This window comes from Poecile atricapillus, chromosome 21 (assembly GCF_030490865.1).
Source record: "Poecile atricapillus isolate bPoeAtr1 chromosome 21, bPoeAtr1.hap1, whole genome shotgun sequence".
Lineage (NCBI taxonomy): Eukaryota > Metazoa > Chordata > Aves > Passeriformes > Paridae > Poecile > Poecile atricapillus.
This window is the reverse complement of record NC_081269.1, coordinates 7,420,707-7,442,085: the sequence shown is the minus strand read 5'-3', so window position 1 is coordinate 7,442,085 and position 21,379 is coordinate 7,420,707. Positions and strand designations below refer to the sequence as shown.

The window sequence follows — 21,379 nt, the reverse complement described above, 5'->3', positions numbered from 1 at the left end:
AGTTATGACACAATCAAATCAAAGCCAAGAAATTCATAGTTAGGGTGTAGGCTACATTCTTAACTCAAAACCAGAAAAGCAGCATTACAGGGTAAACAAAAGGCTGAAGTGTCAGCCCTCATTTTTCATTTTTTGGGCTCTTATCAGTTTGTATCAATTTAAGCCTTTTTTAAATATGTAATTTCTTTGACTTATATTTTTCCCTCTAGGAACTGAAAATTATTCTGCTTTGAGGTCTGGAACCTGCCATACAATAAACACTACTTAATTGGGACATGCTTAATAGGGATGGCCACTTTAATGGGACATCTCCTAGGGAACCTATTTATGTTAATGAGACTGAATGACAATGACTGTTTCTTAAGTGGGGCAACAAAAAGGAAGAAACTCCACTTAACAGGGATGCACTCAGCTGTTACTAGTTTGTTAAGTGTTTAACCAGGTGTTAAATAGGTCTAAAATTTTGAGCTTCCATCTTTTAATTCAAAACGGAAAATTAAAACATTTGCATCATGATGAAATGTAGTGTTATGATCTGTAAAGTGGCATTTAGTGTGAAGTAAGGGCCAGACTTTCAGACTAGAAGTTCTCATTTCCAGGAGAGCTCCTCTCTCCAAGCATGGAGCTACCTGTAGATTGGATTTGTTCATATTCATGGCAAAAGGTAGCAGGGAACCCTATTTGTTCTATTTATAAATGCTGTATTTTACTCTTTCACCCCAGAATCTTTCCATGCTGTAATTTGAATAAAAAGATGGGAGGAAAAAAAAAAAAAAAAGGAAAGCTTCTTAATTCTCAGTGACCCTTAGGTCCATAAGATGATGTCTGAAGACTTCCAGGAACCTCCAAAAGCCTGAAAACCATCTGAAGATTATTCTCTCCCTGTAGCTCTTTTGTGCTCTGCTGTTTCCTCTGTAAATATGTATCCACGTTTCAGGGGGGGAACAAGAGACCATGTCAAGAAGTTGTCTGAAAAACAAAAATCCCGTCTTAGACGACAGCTATACGAATTTGGGGACTCTCCCAGGCAAACCAAGACATCTGATTATGCCATTGTATCCTGTTTGGCAAAGGAGAGAGTGAAGGGAAGTGATAGACATGAGGGGCAGATGGAGTTTGCCTAATGTGTCTGTTCTTTTCTTCGCTGCCTTTTCAATTTAAGAATGTAGCAAAATAGCAGCTGCTCATAATTTCATGAATCAAGAAGTATGTAAATTTCAGCTACAAAATTTGTTGCATAGTTAGACACACACACACACACACACACACACACACAAAGAAGGGGGAAAAAAAAGGAAAAAGATCTTGCTTGCATCTACAACTTTCTTAATCTGGCATGCAAATGTAGCTTTCAGGCCTGGTTTGCCTCTCTTTTAGGAGTGAACCCGAGTGGCTCAATCGATTTTGCTGCCGTCACGAAGGATAATGCCGTGGGATAATGGCGAGCCTGGCGTGAAAAGCTCCTTTCGTGCCCCTGAGCTGCCAAGGGGGTTTGTGTCTTACCTCTGCTGCTGGGCTGCAGGTGGAGAGAAGGAGGGAAGGAGGGAAGGAGGGAAGGAGGGAAGGGGTTGTGCTGGGAATGTTTCCCCGAGCAGGGGCTGTGAACAGCTACCTGAGGATGCTGACAAGCACCGCAGACCGAGATGGAAAGCACTCTCCTCGTGTTTCAGTCCCTAACAGCTCCCAAATCAAAAGATGGAAAAAGTGACTGGAAATGTATCATCCACATGTATAAAACAGTGCTCAGGAGGGGCTGGGATCGGGGCCTCCACACACCGTACAGCTGGTTCTAGTTTTCAGACAAGATTTACTAAACACATGTAAACCGTGCGTATCTGTTTGAATACTTTTTGTGCAAATAACTTCCTCTGTGGTCAAGCTGTTCCTCTCAGATCCAGGCTACAGATTTGTGCTTTATACTCACCACTTTTTTACCCTTGGATTTCCACCAGTATCAGTTCACACTCAGAGTATGAAACTGTGAAGGAGGGAGCTGAGCTTGGCAGCAAGAGTCAGGAGAATTTACAGTGCAAAACACTGAGCAAAACTCACGGTAAAGGGCAGGAATCAGCCCTGGCTTTGCTCCATCCGAGCCAGTGGGGCAGATCCTGAGCAGCTGTAAACAGCCCCACGACTGCACGTTCCACAGGAGCTGCAAGCATTTATATCACTTGGCCCAACAGCTTCTTGCAGAGATGCAACATTTCACCAGCTCTGGTGGGGTTCCTCCTGATTTATACCCCCCGAGCGAGCAAGCAGAGCCAGGGTCTTTCTTCACCAATTAGAAGTGCCCCACAATTATATCTGCCAAGTGTCATGAGTTCCAACTCTCAACACAAAGCAACAGCTGAAACTGGATATGAAGAAGCAGGAGGGCAGAGTTTTATGATCGATGTTTTATTGGAATCATATAAAAAAGAGAAGCATTTCACATATTTCATGGAGGTATTTTATGTGCAAATTTAATATGAATCCTCTTCTTGTTAAACTCTTACGTGATCTATGTACTTCAGTATATAAAACATACTATAGGACAACTATGAACAAGTTTATTAAAACAACTTGGGCTCCTGTTGACATCACCAACCGCACAAGTGCTTGCTCAGATCTTATCAGTCTCTCCTTATATTTCAGGTTACCTACTTGCTCGTTTTCCCTATATATCTTTCATTGTTACAAGAATTCAACTCCTGGGCAGATCTCACAGATAAATCTGCTTGTCTGTTTGGGGAATATGGCTCTAGTTCTAATTTTGCAGACTTCGTTCAGGCAATACTCCCTCTGACTGCAGGGATTTTTGCCTGAGTAATCCTTTCAGAATTGGACTCTCCGTGATTTTCATTTACTTAACAACTTGGCATTACATCTGTAAAATATTAGCCCAGTAATGTAAAATATCAAATTAGATTTATGCATTAATCTAATCTATATATGAAGCTTGATAGTCAGTTCTGTTACACTGCATTATTGCAATTCCAGGCATTCTGTGTCATTTCACATTTATTCTGATGATGCAAGAGAACCAAGGAGTGAGACTGATAGATCAAATTTGGTAGCCCATGCATGTAAAAGTCTGAAACTTTGAACAGAATTTAAAATCAATTTCCACTTTCAGATAAACCATATAAATGTTTTCCTATCAATCACAAATAAAGAAGAGCACAGACAAAAAGCTAATCTGAAATAGTCAACAGAATAACAGAATAAAAAGCTATTAAACAGGAAAAAGCAGGTCAAAATACCTAGAGAATACTGCAAAGTATTCTCTAAAAATCCTTGAAAAAGACAAATAAGCAATTGTTTCTCTTCTGTGTGACAGTTGCAGTCTGAAAAGTAAAAAATTACTCCTTCATACATGTTCATAAACTGCATTTATAAACACTTCACACAACTAAATTATATTTGTTTCCTCCAGGTTGGCTGCCCTTGAACATTTTTCTCCTTCTTGCAGTTTTTGCTTTTTTTATATAATCCCTTCATGAAAGCAGGTCTTAAGCCCATGGCCCTGCTTCAGCAGCCAGTCCCACACAGCAGCCACTTAAGAACACATTAAACTAAAGTTTTGTGTGTGCTTTGGTACCTTTAAAAACTGGATTCTTGGAGACAACCCACCAATACGTTATTCTTACATCTTAAAGCCATTTACTTCTCTTTATGAATGCTTCCAATTTGTTTTACTCTTGTTGGGCTGAATCCAGCTTGTTATTTACAGAAAGAACACAACAAGATTAATAGGATGTGGTCTGCACTAGCCTACACCCTGGAAATTCATAGTGATCCCATCAATTCCGTATAATTTCTTTGGATTCATAGCAGGTTAAAGCCCCAATCCAGGATAATGCCAAGCAGATGCAGACAAGGGCCAGCACACAAATGTGGAGAATCATCGCTAGAATAAAACTGGATCTCTTTATTCCAAAGAAGAAGGTAATGTTTAGATACAAAATATTACATGCTTTTTTTTTTTCCCCCTCTGTTTGGTAATCTGTCACCATCTGGACACCAAATAGGAAATGATGCAACACCAGGGGGGAAAAAACCCAATTTATTTCATACATGTTACTAAAGAAAGACTGGATTGATGTGCTACCCCGAGCACTTTGGCTCACTCGTGTGTCACAACAGGCGCAGGTAGGCTCCCTTCAACCAGGAGGTTCTCCACACTGAAATGTTTCCTGTGGGACACAGCATCAGTTTTGCCAGTGTATGACAGCTGCAGTGAACTCAGGGCTTCCTCTAAGCGTGTCTATTTTCTCCCTTTCTGCATTAATTCAGAATTACTGTTTCTCCTTCCCCAGCATTCGCATGCAACCACCCCAAACACAGTTGTGTTTGCAGAAAATCACAGTTGTGCTAAGTCAGTCACAGTGTTCGTATTTCTAAGAAAAGATGTGCTTCCCCAAATGAAACCTCAGCCTCATTATTGGAGGACAAAGCACCTCAGACACCCAAAACACCACAGATCACAATGCAGGTGCCCGTGGGGGACCCACCGAGGGGGGACAATGGGACCAGAAAGCCCAGCTGGAGGAAAGGAGCAGAGGGGTGTTCCCTTCTTCCGTCCCACGTGAAGTGTTTGTGTTTGGAAAGTGAAATAAAAACCTTTCTTCTCTTCCCTTTGCCAAGGCAGCTCAGCTCTGCACTCACCCACTTCTGTGGAAGGGAGGGAAAGGGGAACTGGAGGTGAGTGAGCAGCTCTGAGCTGCTTTATCTGTACTTTTCGTCCTTCTCCTCGCTGCTTCCCTGCCCTGCAGCCCTTGAGGTGGAGTGCCTGACAGCCACCACGAGATTTTGATCTCCCAGTGACCACTGGTGCTGTAAAAAATGGAGAAACTGAGGGAGGATCCAAGGACTCCTTTCATGCCACAAAGAGCCCTGTGCCAGCAGCCAGCCACAGCTCCTGTCCCCAGCCACAGCCACCAAACCAGCTCTCCTGCCACTGAGAGAGTGGCTCAGACAGACAGAATAAGCCCAGGTGAGGTTCAGAACACAAAAAGGCATTTAAACTAATAATGCAGGCTTCAGATCCTTATTCTAAAGTAATATGTGGAATATTGGAGCTGAAGATTCAGCAGAGAATTGGGAGAAATACCTGGCTGGGATAGAGTTAGTGGAGGCAAAAGCACAGCAAAAATGTACCTGAGGGGGGAGGGAGAGGAGAAAAGCAAGAACTTGAAGTGAGGAAGTGGCTGCATGAAGTGGGTGAGGGCTCATGATAGGAATAGCAAGATGTGCAAAACCCAAACCTCTAAGAGAAACCAGTAAAAGGGTAAAAATCATGAAAGTTTTCAAGTGAAAAAAAAAAAAAATAGGATTTTTTCCTGGGAACATAACCTACTAACTTGTCTGCTGATCCCTTTAGAGGGCAGAAAAGGTAAATTCCCAAATCAAGACCAGCCTAAGTCAGAGAGAAGAGAGCTGCATGGAGCATGAGGCCAGAGAAGGGCTCGATGTGCCAACTGTCCAACAAAATCCTGGCTCTGGTACCATCCTGTGCATGGGATATAGGATGAGAAGGCAAGAACAGTGCTGACAAATTAAAGCTGGGGTGAACCAGACCCTGAGAGAAATTCAGTATCAAATTTACTCAGTCCAGCTCCAGGGAAGGCATAACCCAAGAGATCCTTTCCTCCTCTTTCTGCTGTTCCAGATGTTGGCCAAAACACAACCATGCATCTGGATGGAACATAGGTTGAGAAAAGCAGCTATTTGAGAGAAATGTTGTGGGAGCTCTTTTGGGGGTCTTCAGTAGCTGCACATGGCAGAGACACCACTGCAATGCCATCCCATGTTTGTGTTGGTGTGGGTTAATTCACAAATCCTCAAGGAAGATCTGTTGTGGGTTATGCTGGATCCTCATAAACGTCTTCAGAGTTAACCAGCAAGTAACCACACCACGCAAATTTACTTTGCTTTTAATTGTGGCTGTTTTCCCTGCCCTCTGAGAGAATTGTTTTCTTCTCCTCCACCTGCCAGAGTGTATCTGTGGGTGTGCAGTGCTCACAGGATAACAGAAATCACAGGATTTTGTGCTTGGTTCATGTGTGCTGCCATCGACATGATTTCTGCTAAAACTCTACCAATTTACCAAAGAATGTGGGAATTGGCATGTTGGTTGAGAAAACAAGGGTCCATCCAGCTGAGTGACCACAGCTGGACACCCAGGTAATTGTGTGCAGGCATGGGGGATCCTTCTCCCTGCTATTTTCTCTATTTCCAACCATGTTCTGCTCAGGGGCTTTCCTGAGCTTCTACATGTCACAGTGTCCACATCACTGGCCAAACCCTCAGGAAATTTATGTGCTGCAAAACCTCTGGCTACTACCAGAGATATAAATCAAGCAGAATTAGAGTCATTGACAATAATTGGGAAAAAAAAACTATCTGTGATTTGGAAGACATATATGAGTTTTGATCTTAATTTGGACTAAATCTCCCAGGAACATAAATTATCTGTTTGGATGTCTCTGCTCCCTGCCATCCCTGTGGAATCTCGCTGGGCAATGGCACAGAGCAGAAAAGGATATCTCAAATCCAGTTTTAGGTGAACAGAAGGGCATTTCCACAGTGGAGAGGGCTGGGATTTGGGAATGAGGAGCTCCTTTCCAGCGGGCACTGGCAGCCAGGGACAAGAATCAGCTGAAGAAGATGCAAAGATGAGAGCCATGAAGTGAGGAGGGAAGGGCCCGGACAAGGAGCAGACATGGGTACAGAGAAGGCTCTGGAGGAACTCTTTTAGGAGAATTGATAAAAATTTGGGAGTCAGTTTGAAAATGAGAAGGAATAAACCACAAGAATCCTTGGAGAAGAGACACAAAAGTTACAAGTGCTGGGAGAAGCAGCACCTCATCTTTCAGTCCTGGCCATGAAAATCAGCCAGGTTCATTAAGGCAAAGAGAAGCCAAAGTCCAGTGATCAATACTGGACTCATTGTCCAAAATATCCTCATGAATGCACACTGATGCCCAGGGGAGCAGCTGTGCTAAGGAACTGCTCCCAACCAGTTTGGGACCTTTGGAATAAAGATCCATTTTCTTCAGTATTCCAGATGATGACATGAAGAATAACAAGGACAATTTTCTGTGATGGCCCAAAGTGTAAATATGTTCATTAAAGAGCTGTATCAGTGAGATCTTAGGACATTAATAGGTAACAGATTTTAATGTGATTTTCATCCAATTCTTAAAAAGAAATCTGTACAACATGCTTACAAATATTTTGGATGTATTGCTGGTTGCTGCCATCATTTGAGATTTAAACTTCAAATTCACTGTGCTTCCTTTTCCAGTACTCTATTAGTGCCTGTTGAAAGAAGTTAGCATTTACACAGATCAAATCTAACTTTAGAAAAACCTTCCTCAAATGAACAGATGAGAATGATTCCTCAAAACATTATAACACAAGAAAACTTTATTCCAACCATCTCCTTGCCAGGGTGCACCCAGTTTTCCAAGCTCCCTCTCCCATGGTACACAGGTACATTTCAGCAGGAACACAAAGCACATTATCGCTTGCTCCAAGGAGCTCTGTAGCCTGCAGGATCTTTACAGAATCCAGCCCGAAGAAATGCAGCACTTTGAGAAAACAGAGCTGTCAAGCAAGATTTCCTTGGGCTTGCTGCCACACAAAATGGCAAACGAGGGACTTGATCCTGCATGGAAGACAATAGGAATTATAGGTGCTCAGCGTTTGTCTTCCGGCAGAGTTAAGGTTTCGCAGTAATTCCCCAAATCAGCCGTGCTGCTTCATACTTATTCAAAATTACATAGCTAAAAGCTTTGGTATGTAGCCACAGAGCTTTTATTTCAAATTGGCAATAATGTAACTTCTGTGGAAAAAAAAAAAGACTACAATAATGTTAAAAATATCATAAAATGTTATTTATATCAGGATTCATTTGTTACCCCATATGACAATCATTCATATTTCTTGACAGATATAAACCTCCGCTTAACACATTAGTATCATAAATATTACCAGCTATAACACTGTAACTTAATACCTACCAAATGTATTTTAAAATATTACTCAATTTAAAACTTTGGATTTTAACCAGATGTGTTTCCAGAAAATGATTCAGGTCAGATGGTTTTTTCTTTTCCCTTTTCTGTGTGCGCGCGTTCAAAGCGGAGCGTTCCTATGTGATTTATTGTGCCATGACTGTGTGCCCCGAACCTAAAACAGCACCATGATACTTCATCCTTGAGGCTTACACACCTGCAGTCCAAACTAACAAGAGAAAACATCTACATGGCACGGCAGGAGCCTTTGAAATGTCTTTTTGCAGTTGCCTGGACACAGAACAGACTGGTAGAACAGGGAGGCAGCGGAGAAAGGGTGAAGACAGGAACTCCAGCCTCTTTCATCTAGAAAGGGGGGACCATGGAGAGATTAGAGGAAAGGATTTTGATTAGGTCACTGGAATGTGAAATGATGCTTCCCAGGATTAAAATCCTATTTTAGAGCTACCAAACCGGTTACGGCGTTAGTCAGAATTCGGAGGCTCGCGCAGCTCCATCCCTGCTCCATCCCTGGCTGTCGCTCCCAGCACCCCACACCCTCTCCCCGGAGCAGGGGGGACCCCAGCCAGGCACCCCAATCCTCTCCAGCATCATCCCAGCAAGGAGCTGCCCTCCCTCAAGGCACAGCACTGCTGGGGGAGAAGGAGCTCCCTTGTCCAAGGGCATCCCTGGGTCCAGCCCCACGGCAGCCGCGTGGAGGCTCTTGGATTTCGGTCTCATTGGGCCCCCAGTTTAGATCACCACGTAGAGATCTGACATTTTCATAACCAAATGCCATTAGTTTTATTCCCAGCGCAGCCAACCAACAATCTGAAGGTCTGTAGTCGTCGGGCTGATCATTACGTGGAACCCATTAACATAAAACCCGCCATCGCAATTAGTATCTTTGTAAGCAGCAGCCTCAGCAAAAAGTGGAAATGGAGGCTGAAATGATGGTGCTCTTCCAAAGGAGGCCGGCAGCAGACTGGGAAATAATCTGTGGCAATTGCTCTGCCGCTGTCTCTGCCGTAACTTCTCCGAAGACAGGCAGAGCCATTTCCAAGCAGTCAGCCCACGGACTTGAGCGAGCACTAAATTCACTCGGTGATCAAATACAATTTGAGAAAAAATCTACAATCGCTCACTTGGGGGGGGAAGAGGTATTTTCCTTTTACAGATGAAGTGCAAAACAGCGAAAGTAGCTGTATTTGGAAAAATACCGTGCAGCTTATCGATTCCAGAGGGGACAGGTACAGAGCGTGGGTTTGCCCATTTCCCAGCAAAAACAGGGAATGCTTTCGAGGGGGGCAAGGTATCTGCAGGCTGTGTGTGTACACCGATTTATTATGTTAGGAGATGAGCCTGCTAAAATGTTCTGCGCTTTTCAGGAAGGGAACAAGGAAAATGTTCGTATTTATAGCAACATTATTGTTTAGAACAAAATAAGTTATTTCATCCTTTTAATCTCCGTTTCTATGGATATCCTGCGCGGGGCTGGGATCTGATTTTCCAGCCTCCGTGTGATCCGTCTCCCCTCGGCAGCGGCCGGCGGCACCGGCCCTGGCAGGGCGCTCCTGTCCGCGCTGAAGAAATCCCGTTCCAGGCGCTCCCGGACCGCCCCGGACACCGGGAACCCGCTGCCCTCCATGCACTTTTTCATTGTTGTTTCCCCTAAACTCTCCGCACTTGGCTAATTTTAGCCCCGCGGCTCCCCGAGCGGGCTCCCCCCGCGCCGCCGCCGCCGCCGCTCCGGGCACCATTTGCCGGGCGATGCGCTGCCACGAACCCGCACCGCGCCCGCGGGGGGCTCCGCACCCCTCCCGCCCCGCATCCCCCCCCGGCGCGGCATCCCCGCATCCCCCCGCACGGCTGTCCCCGCGTTCCCCCGCCCGGCGCGGTTGTCCCCGCGTCCCCCCGCCCGGCGCGGCCCCGCTCCGCCCGCGCGTCCCCGCGCGCGTCCCGCGGCCCCTCCTGGCGCGGCTCCCTCGGGCCGGGGCCGCGGGGTCGCCGCGAGCGCGCGGCCGCGGCGCCCCTTCCCCCCCCCCCCCCCCGCGGGAGCGCGCGGGCTGAGTCCGTGTTCCGGGCGGGCTCCAGGCCGGGATTTGGGCGCTCCCTGCCCGCCTCCCTCCCCCTTGCCCCCCCGCCCCTCCTCCCCCCTCCCGCCGGCTCCCTCCCTCTCTCCCTCCCTCCCTCCCTCCCCCTCCCTCCCGGCTCCTGAACTCCAGCCCCTCTCTCTCTATCAGCCGCTCACTCTGTCTCAATATGTCTCAAGATGGCGGCCAATGTGGGATCGATGTTTCAATATTGGAAGCGCTTTGATTTACAGCAGCTGCAGGTCAGGCTCCCCCGCTCGCCGCACCGGCCGGGCCGCGCCGCCGGACCCCCCCCTCCCTCCCTTCTCCGCCTTCCCTCGGGCCCGGCCTCCCCCTCCTCCTCCCGCTGCCGGCCCGCGCCGCCTAAAGGGAACCCCCCGCTCCGCCCGGCCGCGGCGCTCCGCTCCCTCCGCCCCCCCCGCCATCGATCACCGGCCCCATCGGAAATTGATCCTCTTTGTTCAATTCATCGATCAGCCCAAGATGGCGCCGGAGCCGCCGCTGCCGGGGCTGCCGCCGCTTCGCCCGCTCCGTCCCGGGCTGCTCTTTCCCCGCTCCGCGCTCCCCCCCGGCGGCGGGGCCGTGCGGGGCGCCGGGCGCGGCGGGACTCCCGGCGGCCGCCGCTCATCCCCCGCCCGCCTCCTCCCTCTCCCTCCCCGCCGCCTGCCCCCTTCCCGCCGCCGCGTCCCCGCCGCTTTTCCTCCGCCGGGAGCCGGGGAAAGTTTACCGAGTGCTGGGACTTTGTGTGGGGGCGCCGGGCGGGCTGGCGGTGCAGGCGCGGAGCGGCGGGGGCTGGGGGCGCTGTGGTGCCGGCCGGGCGGGCGGGCGCTCCCCGCCGCCGCCGCGGGGTGCCGGCCCTCGCTCCGCTCTGCTCCGCTCCGCTCCGCCGGGCGCGGGGCTCCGGCCGCCGCCCTGCGACCGCCGCGGGCACCGCGCCGGGCCGCGAGGGGAGGGGACGCGGGGGGAGCCGCCGGCAGGGAGGGAGCGAGCGGCGGAGAGTCCCGCGGGGTGGGAAGGGGCGAGCGCCCGGTGCGCGGAGAGGGGGGCTCGGGAGGGCAGCGGCAGCGGCGGGCGCGGGGAGGGGCGCGGGGGCGTCCCGGCCGGCGGGGGCATCGCGGCGCATCTCCCCGCGGCGGCGGGAGGGCACGTTACATAATTCACGGGCTCTCCAGCCTCTCCTGCTGTCCAGGATCTGACAGATGAGCGGAATATTGATGCTTTACTGAGCTGGCTCGGGAGAGCCCAGAAGTGCCGTTTCCTGCGAGGGAAAGTCCTCGCAGACCGGCCTCCCTCCCCCTGCCCCGGGGGAGCGTCCCCGGGGGAATTGCGGCCCCACGGTTTAATTGAGTTGCCGAGCTACAGATAAGGCCGGGGCGGGCCGGGGGGGGTTGTCAGACGCTGTATCGGTGCTGCTCCCGCCGTGAATGGGATTGCAACACGCGTGTCTCCCAGTTGATTGGCGCAGGAAGGCGCTGCCCTGCCTCTCCAAACCCGCCGCTGCCTCCCGTTTAAATAAATTGGCTCGAAAGCTCGGCGGCTGCCCACCCTGGCCCCCGTGGAGGCGGCGGTGGAGCCGGCCGGAGGCTGCGGCAGGCAGAGGGATGGTGCGCTGATGCTGGGCAGAGCCGCATTCCCGCTGGAGGTGAGGGGATGCTGGCGGGGCCCCGGCAGCGGGACCCGGCTCCTGCCGCCCTCCCTTCCCCTCGGCCGGGCGAGCGGGAGCGATGCTAAAACTCCCACCCCAGCAGCCCCCGAAACGGGAGGTGCTGCGTGGGATCTGTGCTGGGAGGCCGGTCCCTTCCGACTTTCAGGTGCATTAGGAGGTGGGGTAAAGTAGCGTTTTGTTTTAGGTTTCTCTGTCGTCTTCCACCCCCTTTCGCGTTTTATTGTTTCTTTTAAAGGTTTTGGATTAAGGTGGACTTGGCTGAACTTTGCTAACTTGAAAGGGTTCTTAATAGTGACCCGGAATACCTCCAGGAATACAGAAAATGAGATCCAGATGTAGAATTGTATAAAATAAAATGGATTAAATTAAGACGTAGTTAAACAAGGTCTGACATCTCTAATTGTGGACTTTTGCTTTTGCCTCCGTGTACGTGTGGCTGTACTTTCTTAGCGTAGGAAAATAAACGCTCTGAACATCGCTACCACGGCGTTACATTTAACGGTGAACAAGTCTAAATATTGCCTATAAAAATAAAGCCTTCAGAAATGCTTATTGATTAAAACATATTATGCTAAAGTATCTATCATGTAAATTAAATTCTAAAATGTAATGAACACAGCCAAATGGCATTTTGATAGATTGTTCTATTCTGTTTTTAGTAAAAAATAGCTCACTTTTATCATAATTTAATTTCTGTGCATACTGTAAAACCTGTTGTGGAGTATCACTGTACAAACCTTAATCTCGTTTTTGCAGACTAAATGTGACAGTCTGACTTGAACAGCTTGTAGCTTCTCCTTTGAAGCATTCTGGTAACGCCAGCTTAGAGTTGTTTGAACAATATTCATTACCTGCTTTTGAGGACTGGTGATTATTTATCCGTGCTGCGGATTGAGGCTGTTCACCTGTTGGCAGGTTCACCAGGCAGGCTGTGAGCAGCACGGAGTTTGTTAACTTTGCATACGCTGTCTGCAGAGAGCCCTGGAGTGACCTGGGAGGGAGAGAGCACCTTCCTCCCTATGCAGAAGAGTTAATTTGTTTCAAATTAGCTTTTTATTTTTTATTTTTTTTTTCTTTACCCACCCATCTGCACGAAGAGGTAGTGTAATATTTACTCCCACTTGCAGATGAAGCAATGTGCTATAAAAACTATCATTCCTGGGGATGAAGTTCAGTCCCACAGAGCTGTCCATGCCTCCCTCCGTCCCCGTCCTTCACTCGCACTGACGTATTTCGAGCGTGGAATTGTAGAAAATAAAAATACTTCCGCGTACGCTCTGTTCCGGCGCAAAAGCCTGAAGGATTTATGCTTAATACAATTCCACCTGAGCCCTGTGAACTCCAGCTCGTGTAGCTCAGGGTGTGAGAGCTTTGAAGCTCTCTGTGCATGAGAAAGTTGTGAGGAGCTGGGACTGGGCAGTCCCAGATCGCTGGCAGCGAGCGCCGGGTACCCGGCTGCTCCCAACTTCCTCTTCCACCTTCTGTTAGAAGGAGACGTTTAACTGTTGATGAGCTTCGACCTGCCTTGTAATATTAAGCAGCAGGTTTCTCCAGATTGTCTCAATATTAATTAAAAACAGAACCAGGAACACTTTAGGGTCTGACTTTTTAAATTATTTATTTCCTTTCGCTAAATAACCCCTTGTTTATAGGGAAAGATGTTTCAAGTGTTGGAGACAGGATTAAATAATTCAGAACTTGGATTAAAGAACAAAAAGGTCTGTTCACAAATGGAATATGAGATGCAAAAATGGCAGCTTCCTACAGGTATCAAACGGGGCTCTTCACTGGAGACTGTACCTGCGAGGCACGCAGCTGAACATTAACCCTTTTCTATAGTAAAGGCTGGCATGATTCCTGAAGAAACTGGAATTGGCGTGGCATTGCTGCCTCAGTTTGTTGTGTGCTGGTAGATGGACCCGTGTTTGATGGGGAGGGAGTTGCAGCACTCAGAGAAAAAGACCTTTGCAAACAGCAAATATTGTGGCAGTAAATGCAGATGAAATCGCTGGAGAACTGCTGCTGCCCTCGAGTTAAATCTGCACCTCCCGTTTGGAAGCAGTTGTGTGATTGGAATCAGTTCAGCAGCGTGAAGGTAACCTGCTGTTCCGTGGTCCTGGTTTGTTTGTAGTTTTTGGTGTCACCATCACCTTCACTCTAAAAACAACCTTTTGCTGGAGAGCAGGAAAGGGAGCATCGTGTTCCCGTGGGCACAGCACGCAGCTCTCCTTGACAGCTTGCTTAATATTTCTGAATATGTGTGTAGATATCAGTACCAGAGGAGGCAGCTGGTCTCTCTGACCAGCAGGAGTAAATCTAGCTTGAGCCACAGCTTTGAGGACAAATGGAAGAAGTTAATACCCTTTGAGAACTTAAACTATCTGGAGTTATTTTGACAATAAACGCAAGTTCTCAAAATATCATTGTAGCTTTTTAGGACAGGCTCAGTAAAAAGTACGGTTTCTTATTGCTTTGGAGAAGAATGGCAGAACTCGTTACCATCAAGCTGGGGAGTGAAAATCTAAAGGCAAATCTTGCTAATGTTTTTGTTTTTTAAAATCTCATCCTGGTATTGCATCATATATGATTGAAGTAAGGATGGAGTATTAGTTCTGTGCAGGCTGTGACTTAATCGTTTAAAGTAAACCATTGATCTTATAAAATCTGTAACAAAATCTGGAAAAACTAAGTTGTAATGAATAGCTTTTAAATACTGAAGTACTTCTGTTACTGAATTAGAAACAGGTGGAGTTGTTGGATCTTTTGGTCTGATGGTACCAGAGCACAAGCTGATCTGTGAGGGAATTTGTATGCTTTATCGGAAGTGGAATTAGTGATCAGATCTGAATGTTTAATTTTGTGTATCTGTGCAGGTCATTGTGGAATTGTTTGTCCTAAAAGTATCCAGTGGTTTTCTGTTTGTAGTGGGAGCTGAATGTGCATGTGGAGAAGAGTCTCCAGCTGCTGTACTCAGTTTCTGCTCCCCTCACCTGCTTGGAGCGGTGTGCTGAAAGCAGCTGGGTGTTCCTGCAGGAAGATGCAGTTCAGAGAAGGGAGGGATGGCAAAGCCAGGGCACTGCTGCCAAGATCTTCTTAGAGCAATCACTGCTCCCCTGCAGCAGGAAAGCTTTGGCAGCTTGTGGTGGTCAGGGTGATGTCCCTGGGCACTAACCACACGTGACATACCAGAAGAAAGGCCCTTGATGTACTTCTGGCGCAAGAACTTGTCTTTCATAGGATTCCTTGAGTCCTGGTCCTTGGGAATAAATCTCTGAGAGCTTTTCTATCCCTTGTTCTGTTGCTGGAATGAAATAATGCCCATCAGAAATGTGGCAGAGTCAATGCGTGCTTTGGTCACTCTGCTCTAATGCCAAGTTTGTGGTTAATTGGATGACGTATTGAGAAGTGCAGTAGGGAGGATTTGGGATATGGTAGTGGTTGAGAGTTCTCTGAAAAAAAATTGCACTGGCTGGCTGTGTCTTAACAATACCAAATAAGTAATGGGTGAAACATTTGCTAGAGAAGAAATTACATGCAGTCTAAAATTCCAGTGAACAGTTATTCTTTATTTGCAAGCTGATTTGTAATGCAAAAAGTGGATGTAGAAAAATGCATAATCCGGAGTTTCAGTTTGATCACACTGAGGCTGAGAATAAAGGCAGTTTATTTATTGGGTAGAGAACAGACTCATATGTGGATGATTGGTATTTTTTAAGGCATCAAGCAGGCAGTGCACTGGCTTGTGGTCTTTTTATGTAAGCAGGTGGTAAGTTCCCATCTTGTGTATCCAGGTTTTTTCTTGCACAAGTGCTTGGTTCTTTCCCATATCCTTTGTGGGAAGGTCTTGAAAATACAATATTTTCTGTATGGGGAATGTAGTGACAATAGTCCAGTGTGGTGGGAGTGGGGAGAAAGGTGTGAGGATGAGAGGGGGAAAGCTGAAATGGGATTGTTCGCAGAGGACAAGGTGCTGGTAAGAGACTTGTACTGGAGTGCTCACAAATGGAGTTGAATGTACCAGGAAAGATAGGAGAAACTGGGACCTCGCAGTCAGAGTGTCCTTAAATTAGTGAACATAAGATAAATCCTACTCATTTTGTGACATATGTTCTCAGCTTGGTTTTGTTGTCTCTGGTTTGACAAGGCAAATCAGTGATTTCTGCCTTTATTGGCAGTTACAATGAAGAAAATGCAGGCTATTGCACTGGTTGTATTGTGAAGAGCATGGAATGCAGACAGATTGTTGGATGTTAAGTTTTTATAAAAGATTAAACACAGTTTTGTGTAGGCTGTTGGAGGTAACAAAGGTCTCCACTGCTGTCCAACAGTACTTGGATTTCTAGGAAAGCATTAGGCAGTAGGAATTTACAGGAGATCCACTACTGAACCCCAGTTGTGCTTCTGTTCTGTCTCTAGCAAGACACTGCAGTTGTTACTGTGCTGTTTCTTGGCCCCTCCTGTGACTTAGCAGAGTTAAACATTTACTCTGAATAAAGGTAATTTTTGGTATGAAGGTGCTGAAGCTGGGCAGTGCCCAACAGCTCCTGTGCATGTGTCACAGCAGGCAGGGGTTTGAAGCTGGAGCCTGTCACACTAATGGCTAGCAGCTTTTTGCCTCCCTGGCAGTTTACTTGCCCCCTTGCCTTGCAATAATTTGATTCCTTTGTTGGCAGTTGGGGTAATAAGGAAGTTTCCATGGGGGCTGGAGCTGTGCTGCCTTTCCCAGGGAGCTGGGGTGGTGCTTATCCTCCTCCCATGGCTCACAGACCCCAGTGATCTGCTTTGGGAAGACAGAGGTGAAGATTACTCATTTTTGAAAGGCTCAAAAGCAGATGCACAGAAGTATTTTAAGCTGCTGAGTTTAGATGCTTTGAATTCCCCCATATCTTTGTGTTTCTGGTTGTGAGCACTTTGAGGTGCGTACGGATGTAGGCCATGGCTGTCTCGGAGGCTTTTCAGAGGAGTTCATACATCAGAGCTGAGCAGATCCTGTGGTTCTGCTCTTTTGTGTGGAAATGTACCTTAGTGAATGAGCAAGCCTGGAGACTGCAGCATCTGGAGTGCCAGCACAAGCTTTCTGTGAATGATATGAAAATTTAGGCTTAAAATATGGGTAAATGGCTGCACAAATTCCATAGGAACGTGACCATTCCTCCTGCTGGATCCAGTGATTTTATATAGGTGAGCTCATGTGTGCACTGCACGTGGGTATTCAGGTGAGAGCAAACCATAATCAGATTCCTACAAACATTTTATCACATCCCTCGAGCTCTGGAGGTGGGATGGTCCAGTGCTGCTGCTCTATCACGTCACCGTGGGATTGCTTTCATGGGCTTGGGGAGGGTGTGTGCAGGATCAGCTCTGACACATTGCAGAGGTCTTTCCTTGCTGAGAAATGTTGGCTCCTGTCTGTGGCTCACGTGTGACAAGCTGAGGGCAGCAATGTTAGAGGGAAGTAAAAATAAAAGCAATTGGTGTGGGGGAAGTGACGCTGCTTAAAGGAGTGGAGGGGATAGAAGGAAGTGGTGAAGAAAGGAAGGAGGTAAAGAGTGAGCATAAACCTAAGACTTGGAAATGAAACTTCTTGCAGTACAGTTGGGAGAAGAGAGCTTATTTTAGCTTTTCTAGAAATACTGGGCAGTGCACAGGGCACTGTGGTGGGTCTCCCAGGAAATGCCTGGCATTTATGTTGCCAGCAAATCCACCTCACCTTATGAAGGGATCACCTGGAGTTTGTCTCCAGGCTGTCCTTGTGGGAAAACCCTCAGAAAATTTGTCCATGAGATACTGAGGTGATGGTGTGACTTCAGAGTGCACTGGCAGGTTTTTAGTGTTGCCCTGTGACAATCGAAGTTTGTGTTTTCTGGTAGCTCTCCATCCACCTGCTTGGTATTTTCAGGTGTTATGAATAGGAGAAGCATTCTCACCATTTCTACTGAAAAGTAAAGGAGGGGGCAAAAAAAATCCCAGGGAATTTCATAACTTTTGGCTTTTTATTTCCTTTTTTTTTTTTTTTTAAATGAAGACTCAGAATATATCTTAGATGGCAAAAGCTTGTATGTTTTGAGGGGAAATGCCTTGGCTTATTCCTGTAGCAATGAAACTGCAAAGCCAAAAAGGAGTGTTGCAGATGATGATGTGGTGGAAGTTTGATGGTTTAAGTCTTTCTCCTTCTGCTCTTGCTGGTATCTCTGCTACCTGTTTGTGGTTTCATGGTGTTGCTGAACTAATATTCTAAAGAAAACAGAAAAAAAGAGAAGATGATTTCTCTTGCCAGGGTTGAGCTGAAGCTGGTGTGTATCAGCCCATCAAAAATGTTTCTATGTGAGCCCTGACTTTGGGCAGTGGTGCTGATCAGAGCCTTGAGCTGCTGCAGATTCAGTGTGAGCACAGTCAGGAGGTGGCAGTGACTCTCAGATGAGTTGGGAGTTGCAATCTCACTGTCAGGATCTGCCCCATCCCCGTTCCTGGCTCCATCCCCTGAACACATCCTGTCCCTCCACTGGTTTGCTTCTGCATCTGGGAAACACTGATAGTGCTCCCAGCCCCTCTTTGAGATACAAGATTGTGAGTTAGCAGTTACTGTTGGGTTTTGCTGCTATTTAACCCGGTCTTGTGGATAAACAAGACTCAGTGGTTACATTTTCTGTACCTCCCTTCTCAATATTTTAAATGGCTCAGTCAGAGAACGTGCTGATCTGTAGGTGCTTTTCAGACTGCTACTGAAAACAATTTCTACAGAAATGAATGTGAAAAAAACCTGAGTTATTGGTTGTCCTAAAAGAATATTGAGAATGATTGGTACTAAATCACTGGAAAAAATGTTTCTTGCTGGTGGTTATAAAGTTATAATCTAGAGTTACTCATACATAGACACACTCTTACTTTAAAACATTACCTCCCTGTTGTTTGGTGTAATACACAATTTATCAAGTTTCCCTTCAGATTTCTCTGTATATTGAAGGCTATTTAAAATTTACATTATAGGCAGCCAGCAATATGAATGTTGAATAAAAAATTTGGCAGTTTGTGGGTACATCCTTTCAAGCTTCACCCCAAGGTTCGAAACAGCTGCCTGTTCCAGCAGGACAGGGAACACTTGCCGGGGACAAGGAGGATCTTCCATCCCAAGTCATGCTCTGGTGGTTTTAAGGACAGTAAGTGGGAGCCTTTGAGTCCCCTGGGTGGCCAAAGAGAGGAGATGTGCAGAGCAGTTCTTAAGTGAAGTGCTGGACCTGAAGGCTGAAATTCATTATTCACCAAAGACACAGCATGGGGTAGCTTGAAACTTTTTCTTACATCAACTTTTCTCTTTTATCCAAATTACCCAGGCTTTGTAGAGTATCAGCAGCGTGCTTGGGCTGTTGCTGGGGTTGGAGGTTTGCTTTATGTGCTGCTTGTGCCATCAGGAATATCCATCTCCTGCTCGTGCCCTGCTCCGCGCTGGGGCCACGATCCTGGCTCCCTGAGCTTGGCAAAGGTGGATAAACTTTATTTATCCCTGTTTAGCACAGCACCCAGTGAGCATTGCTGCACGTGCTGAATTTTTAGCATGTGTGTAGTCAGAGTTTCTGGCTGAGCTTGGCTGAAGGAGCTGCCCTTTCTAGCCCAGGCCAGGGTTAAGTTGTGACCAGAGATGAATCTCTCCATCCTAGTCCTGCAGCCTCTCATCTTTGCCTTTATCTCATGTTTCTAATCAACTCCATTCATTTTCTTGTTATTTTGTTGATGTGACACACAAATGTTGTCACTGTAGCTCAATAAAATTTATACTTGTGTCTTGTCTGTAATTATTTTTCATTTTATTTTTATTGGGTGTTTACATGTTTTATTGCAAGTTCTCGTCAAAGTAAATTTGTATCATGTTGTCACTTAAAGATGTTTGCTTCATTTTCATCCATAGATAAAATGTACCCTTTGTCTAGGATCTGAAACACGAGAATGCTAATTTTGTCAGTGAACTACATATCTGTTTTTCTGTTGCAGATCTGTGTGTGTTAATATTGATAGAACTCAGTTTTGGTTTGGTATGTCTGGTATGAGCATAGTTGCTTTTCTAATATTAATTGTGGAGATGGGATAATATTAAACATTTAAAAACAAGGAGCCAGTAGTCTTGCAATTGATTTTCTGTGGAGAGGCTTCTGTGCTGAGTTGTTTACACAATTGTAACCTTAGTTTCTTTTAGGTGAGTGCAAGTGTTTCATGGATTTAAGAAATACAGTTGAGTGCACTGGTTTCTCCTCCCTCCCCTTCTTCCAGCTCTGCCTGCCTCTTTCAGGAGCTCTAGTTTTCTTTTGCTTATAGGTTTCTGCACATTTTCTTTGGCATGGAGTGTTGCTTTTGAAATTCTTAGGATGCTGGAAAAGGGCAGCTTGCTAATACTGTGTCCTCAGCTCATCTCTCTGCCTCTGTTCACAACACATTTGTCTGTTTTCTCAGGCAAATGCACTTTATACTCCTAATTACCACTTGAAACTCAGAATATCTCTATTTCATCCCTTCCAAAAGTGATGGATGCTTGTGGCTGTGTAGGGGTGAGCTCAGGGTGTTGTGCTCTTGGTTCCCAGGATGAAGCAGATAGTGAGGAGAGAAGAATTGTTCTATAAGAATTTATTCTGTGCTTTGTAAGAATTTTATTTTTGTACTTTCTTGATCCTGTGAGACTCTGGGTGCCATCAGTGTTACTGACAGTCCTTCACTCCTGCAGAACTGAGGATTAAGTTTAGGCCAGGATTTGAATCAAATTAAACTGTCTTACTAAGCCATGCTCAATTTTATGTCCAAAATGTGGTTTGCTGTTTCCATACTCATGAGGAGGAGGTGGTTTCACGTTTTCTTTTAAGTGCAGGCAGAGTTTTGGTCGGTCCCACAGCTGGAAAGTTTTATTGTAAAAGCCAAGTTCTTCCGTACAACTTGTGATACACATTTTTTCTCTTTGTGAGGCCTTTGCTGTGCTCCAGGCCATCAGCTAGTGAGACCAGAACTGTGTGGGACTTTTTTCTTGGAGTGATGTGTTAAATACAGCACAAATGATTAAAACATCACACATACTGTGCTGTGATCAGCTTGGTTTAGATGATAAATTAAAATCTGTTAGCATCTGAGATGTTCTGGCATATCCTGAGAATAGTTAGTTCTTTAATATGCCAAGCTAAGTAAAACTTGATTAGTGTCACTATCTGGGATTTTCTGCCCTGTAAATAGAACTTGAAGTCTAAAATTGGAACTGTGAAAACCTACTTTAACTGGGATTAGAAGAAGAATTTAGTAGTTCGGATTGATTTCAGGATCTTAGAAAGTGGTCACTGTGCCCCAGAGCTGTGTACATGCCATCTTCTTAAAAATTAACTTCACTGAAAGGGCTAAAAAGTTACTTTGAGGCTGCAGCACTCTGTGCTTGGCTATCCAGCAGTGTGCTGGGGTTGGAAAGGTGCTTTCCCTGCTTGGCTGCTGCCCTGTGCCAAAGGTTGTTGTGTCTCCAGGTCCTGCCTTTGCACTCCTGATACCTGGCAGGATCCTCGCTGGTGAAAGGTGATGGCAGGAATTGGGGTTAGAGGCTTTCTTCTGCCAATGTGAAAGGTCCTGATACCAGGAGATGATGGCTCTGTGTGTTAGTT

At 46.5% G+C, this 21,379-nt stretch overlaps 1 protein-coding gene and 1 long non-coding RNA gene across 9 annotated transcripts in view; one reads left to right on the top strand and one right to left on the bottom strand.

Annotated features, from left to right (window-relative positions):
- Positions 1-7,150: 7,150 nt before the first annotated feature.
- Positions 7,151-11,007, bottom strand: LOC131586854 (uncharacterized). Of its 2 annotated transcripts, none has more exons than XR_009279255.1 (3): positions 10,821-11,007; positions 8,218-8,366; positions 7,151-7,651 (listed from the first exon to the last, which is right to left on the bottom strand). It is a non-coding gene; the product is annotated as an uncharacterized LOC131586854 (long non-coding RNA). The 2 variants fall into 2 exon arrangements; XR_009279256.1 differs by lacking the exon at positions 10,821-11,007 and adding an exon at positions 10,252-10,381 and having other exon boundaries at positions 7,152-7,651.
- The window catches only part of CUX1 (cut like homeobox 1), a 266,570-nt gene continuing 255,387 nt past the window's right edge, over positions 10,197-21,379 (top strand). For 6 of the 7 annotated variants that reach the window (XM_058854097.1, XM_058854098.1, XM_058854094.1 and 3 more), the window contains exon 1: positions 10,197-10,335. In XM_058854097.1, coding sequence (XP_058710080.1) covers positions 10,273-10,335 — 63 coding nt within the window. In that variant the 5' untranslated portion in view covers positions 10,197-10,272. Of the gene's footprint in view, positions 10,336-11,473; positions 11,736-21,379 lie in introns of those variants that run through there. The other variant, XM_058854092.1, reaches the window with a different exon arrangement.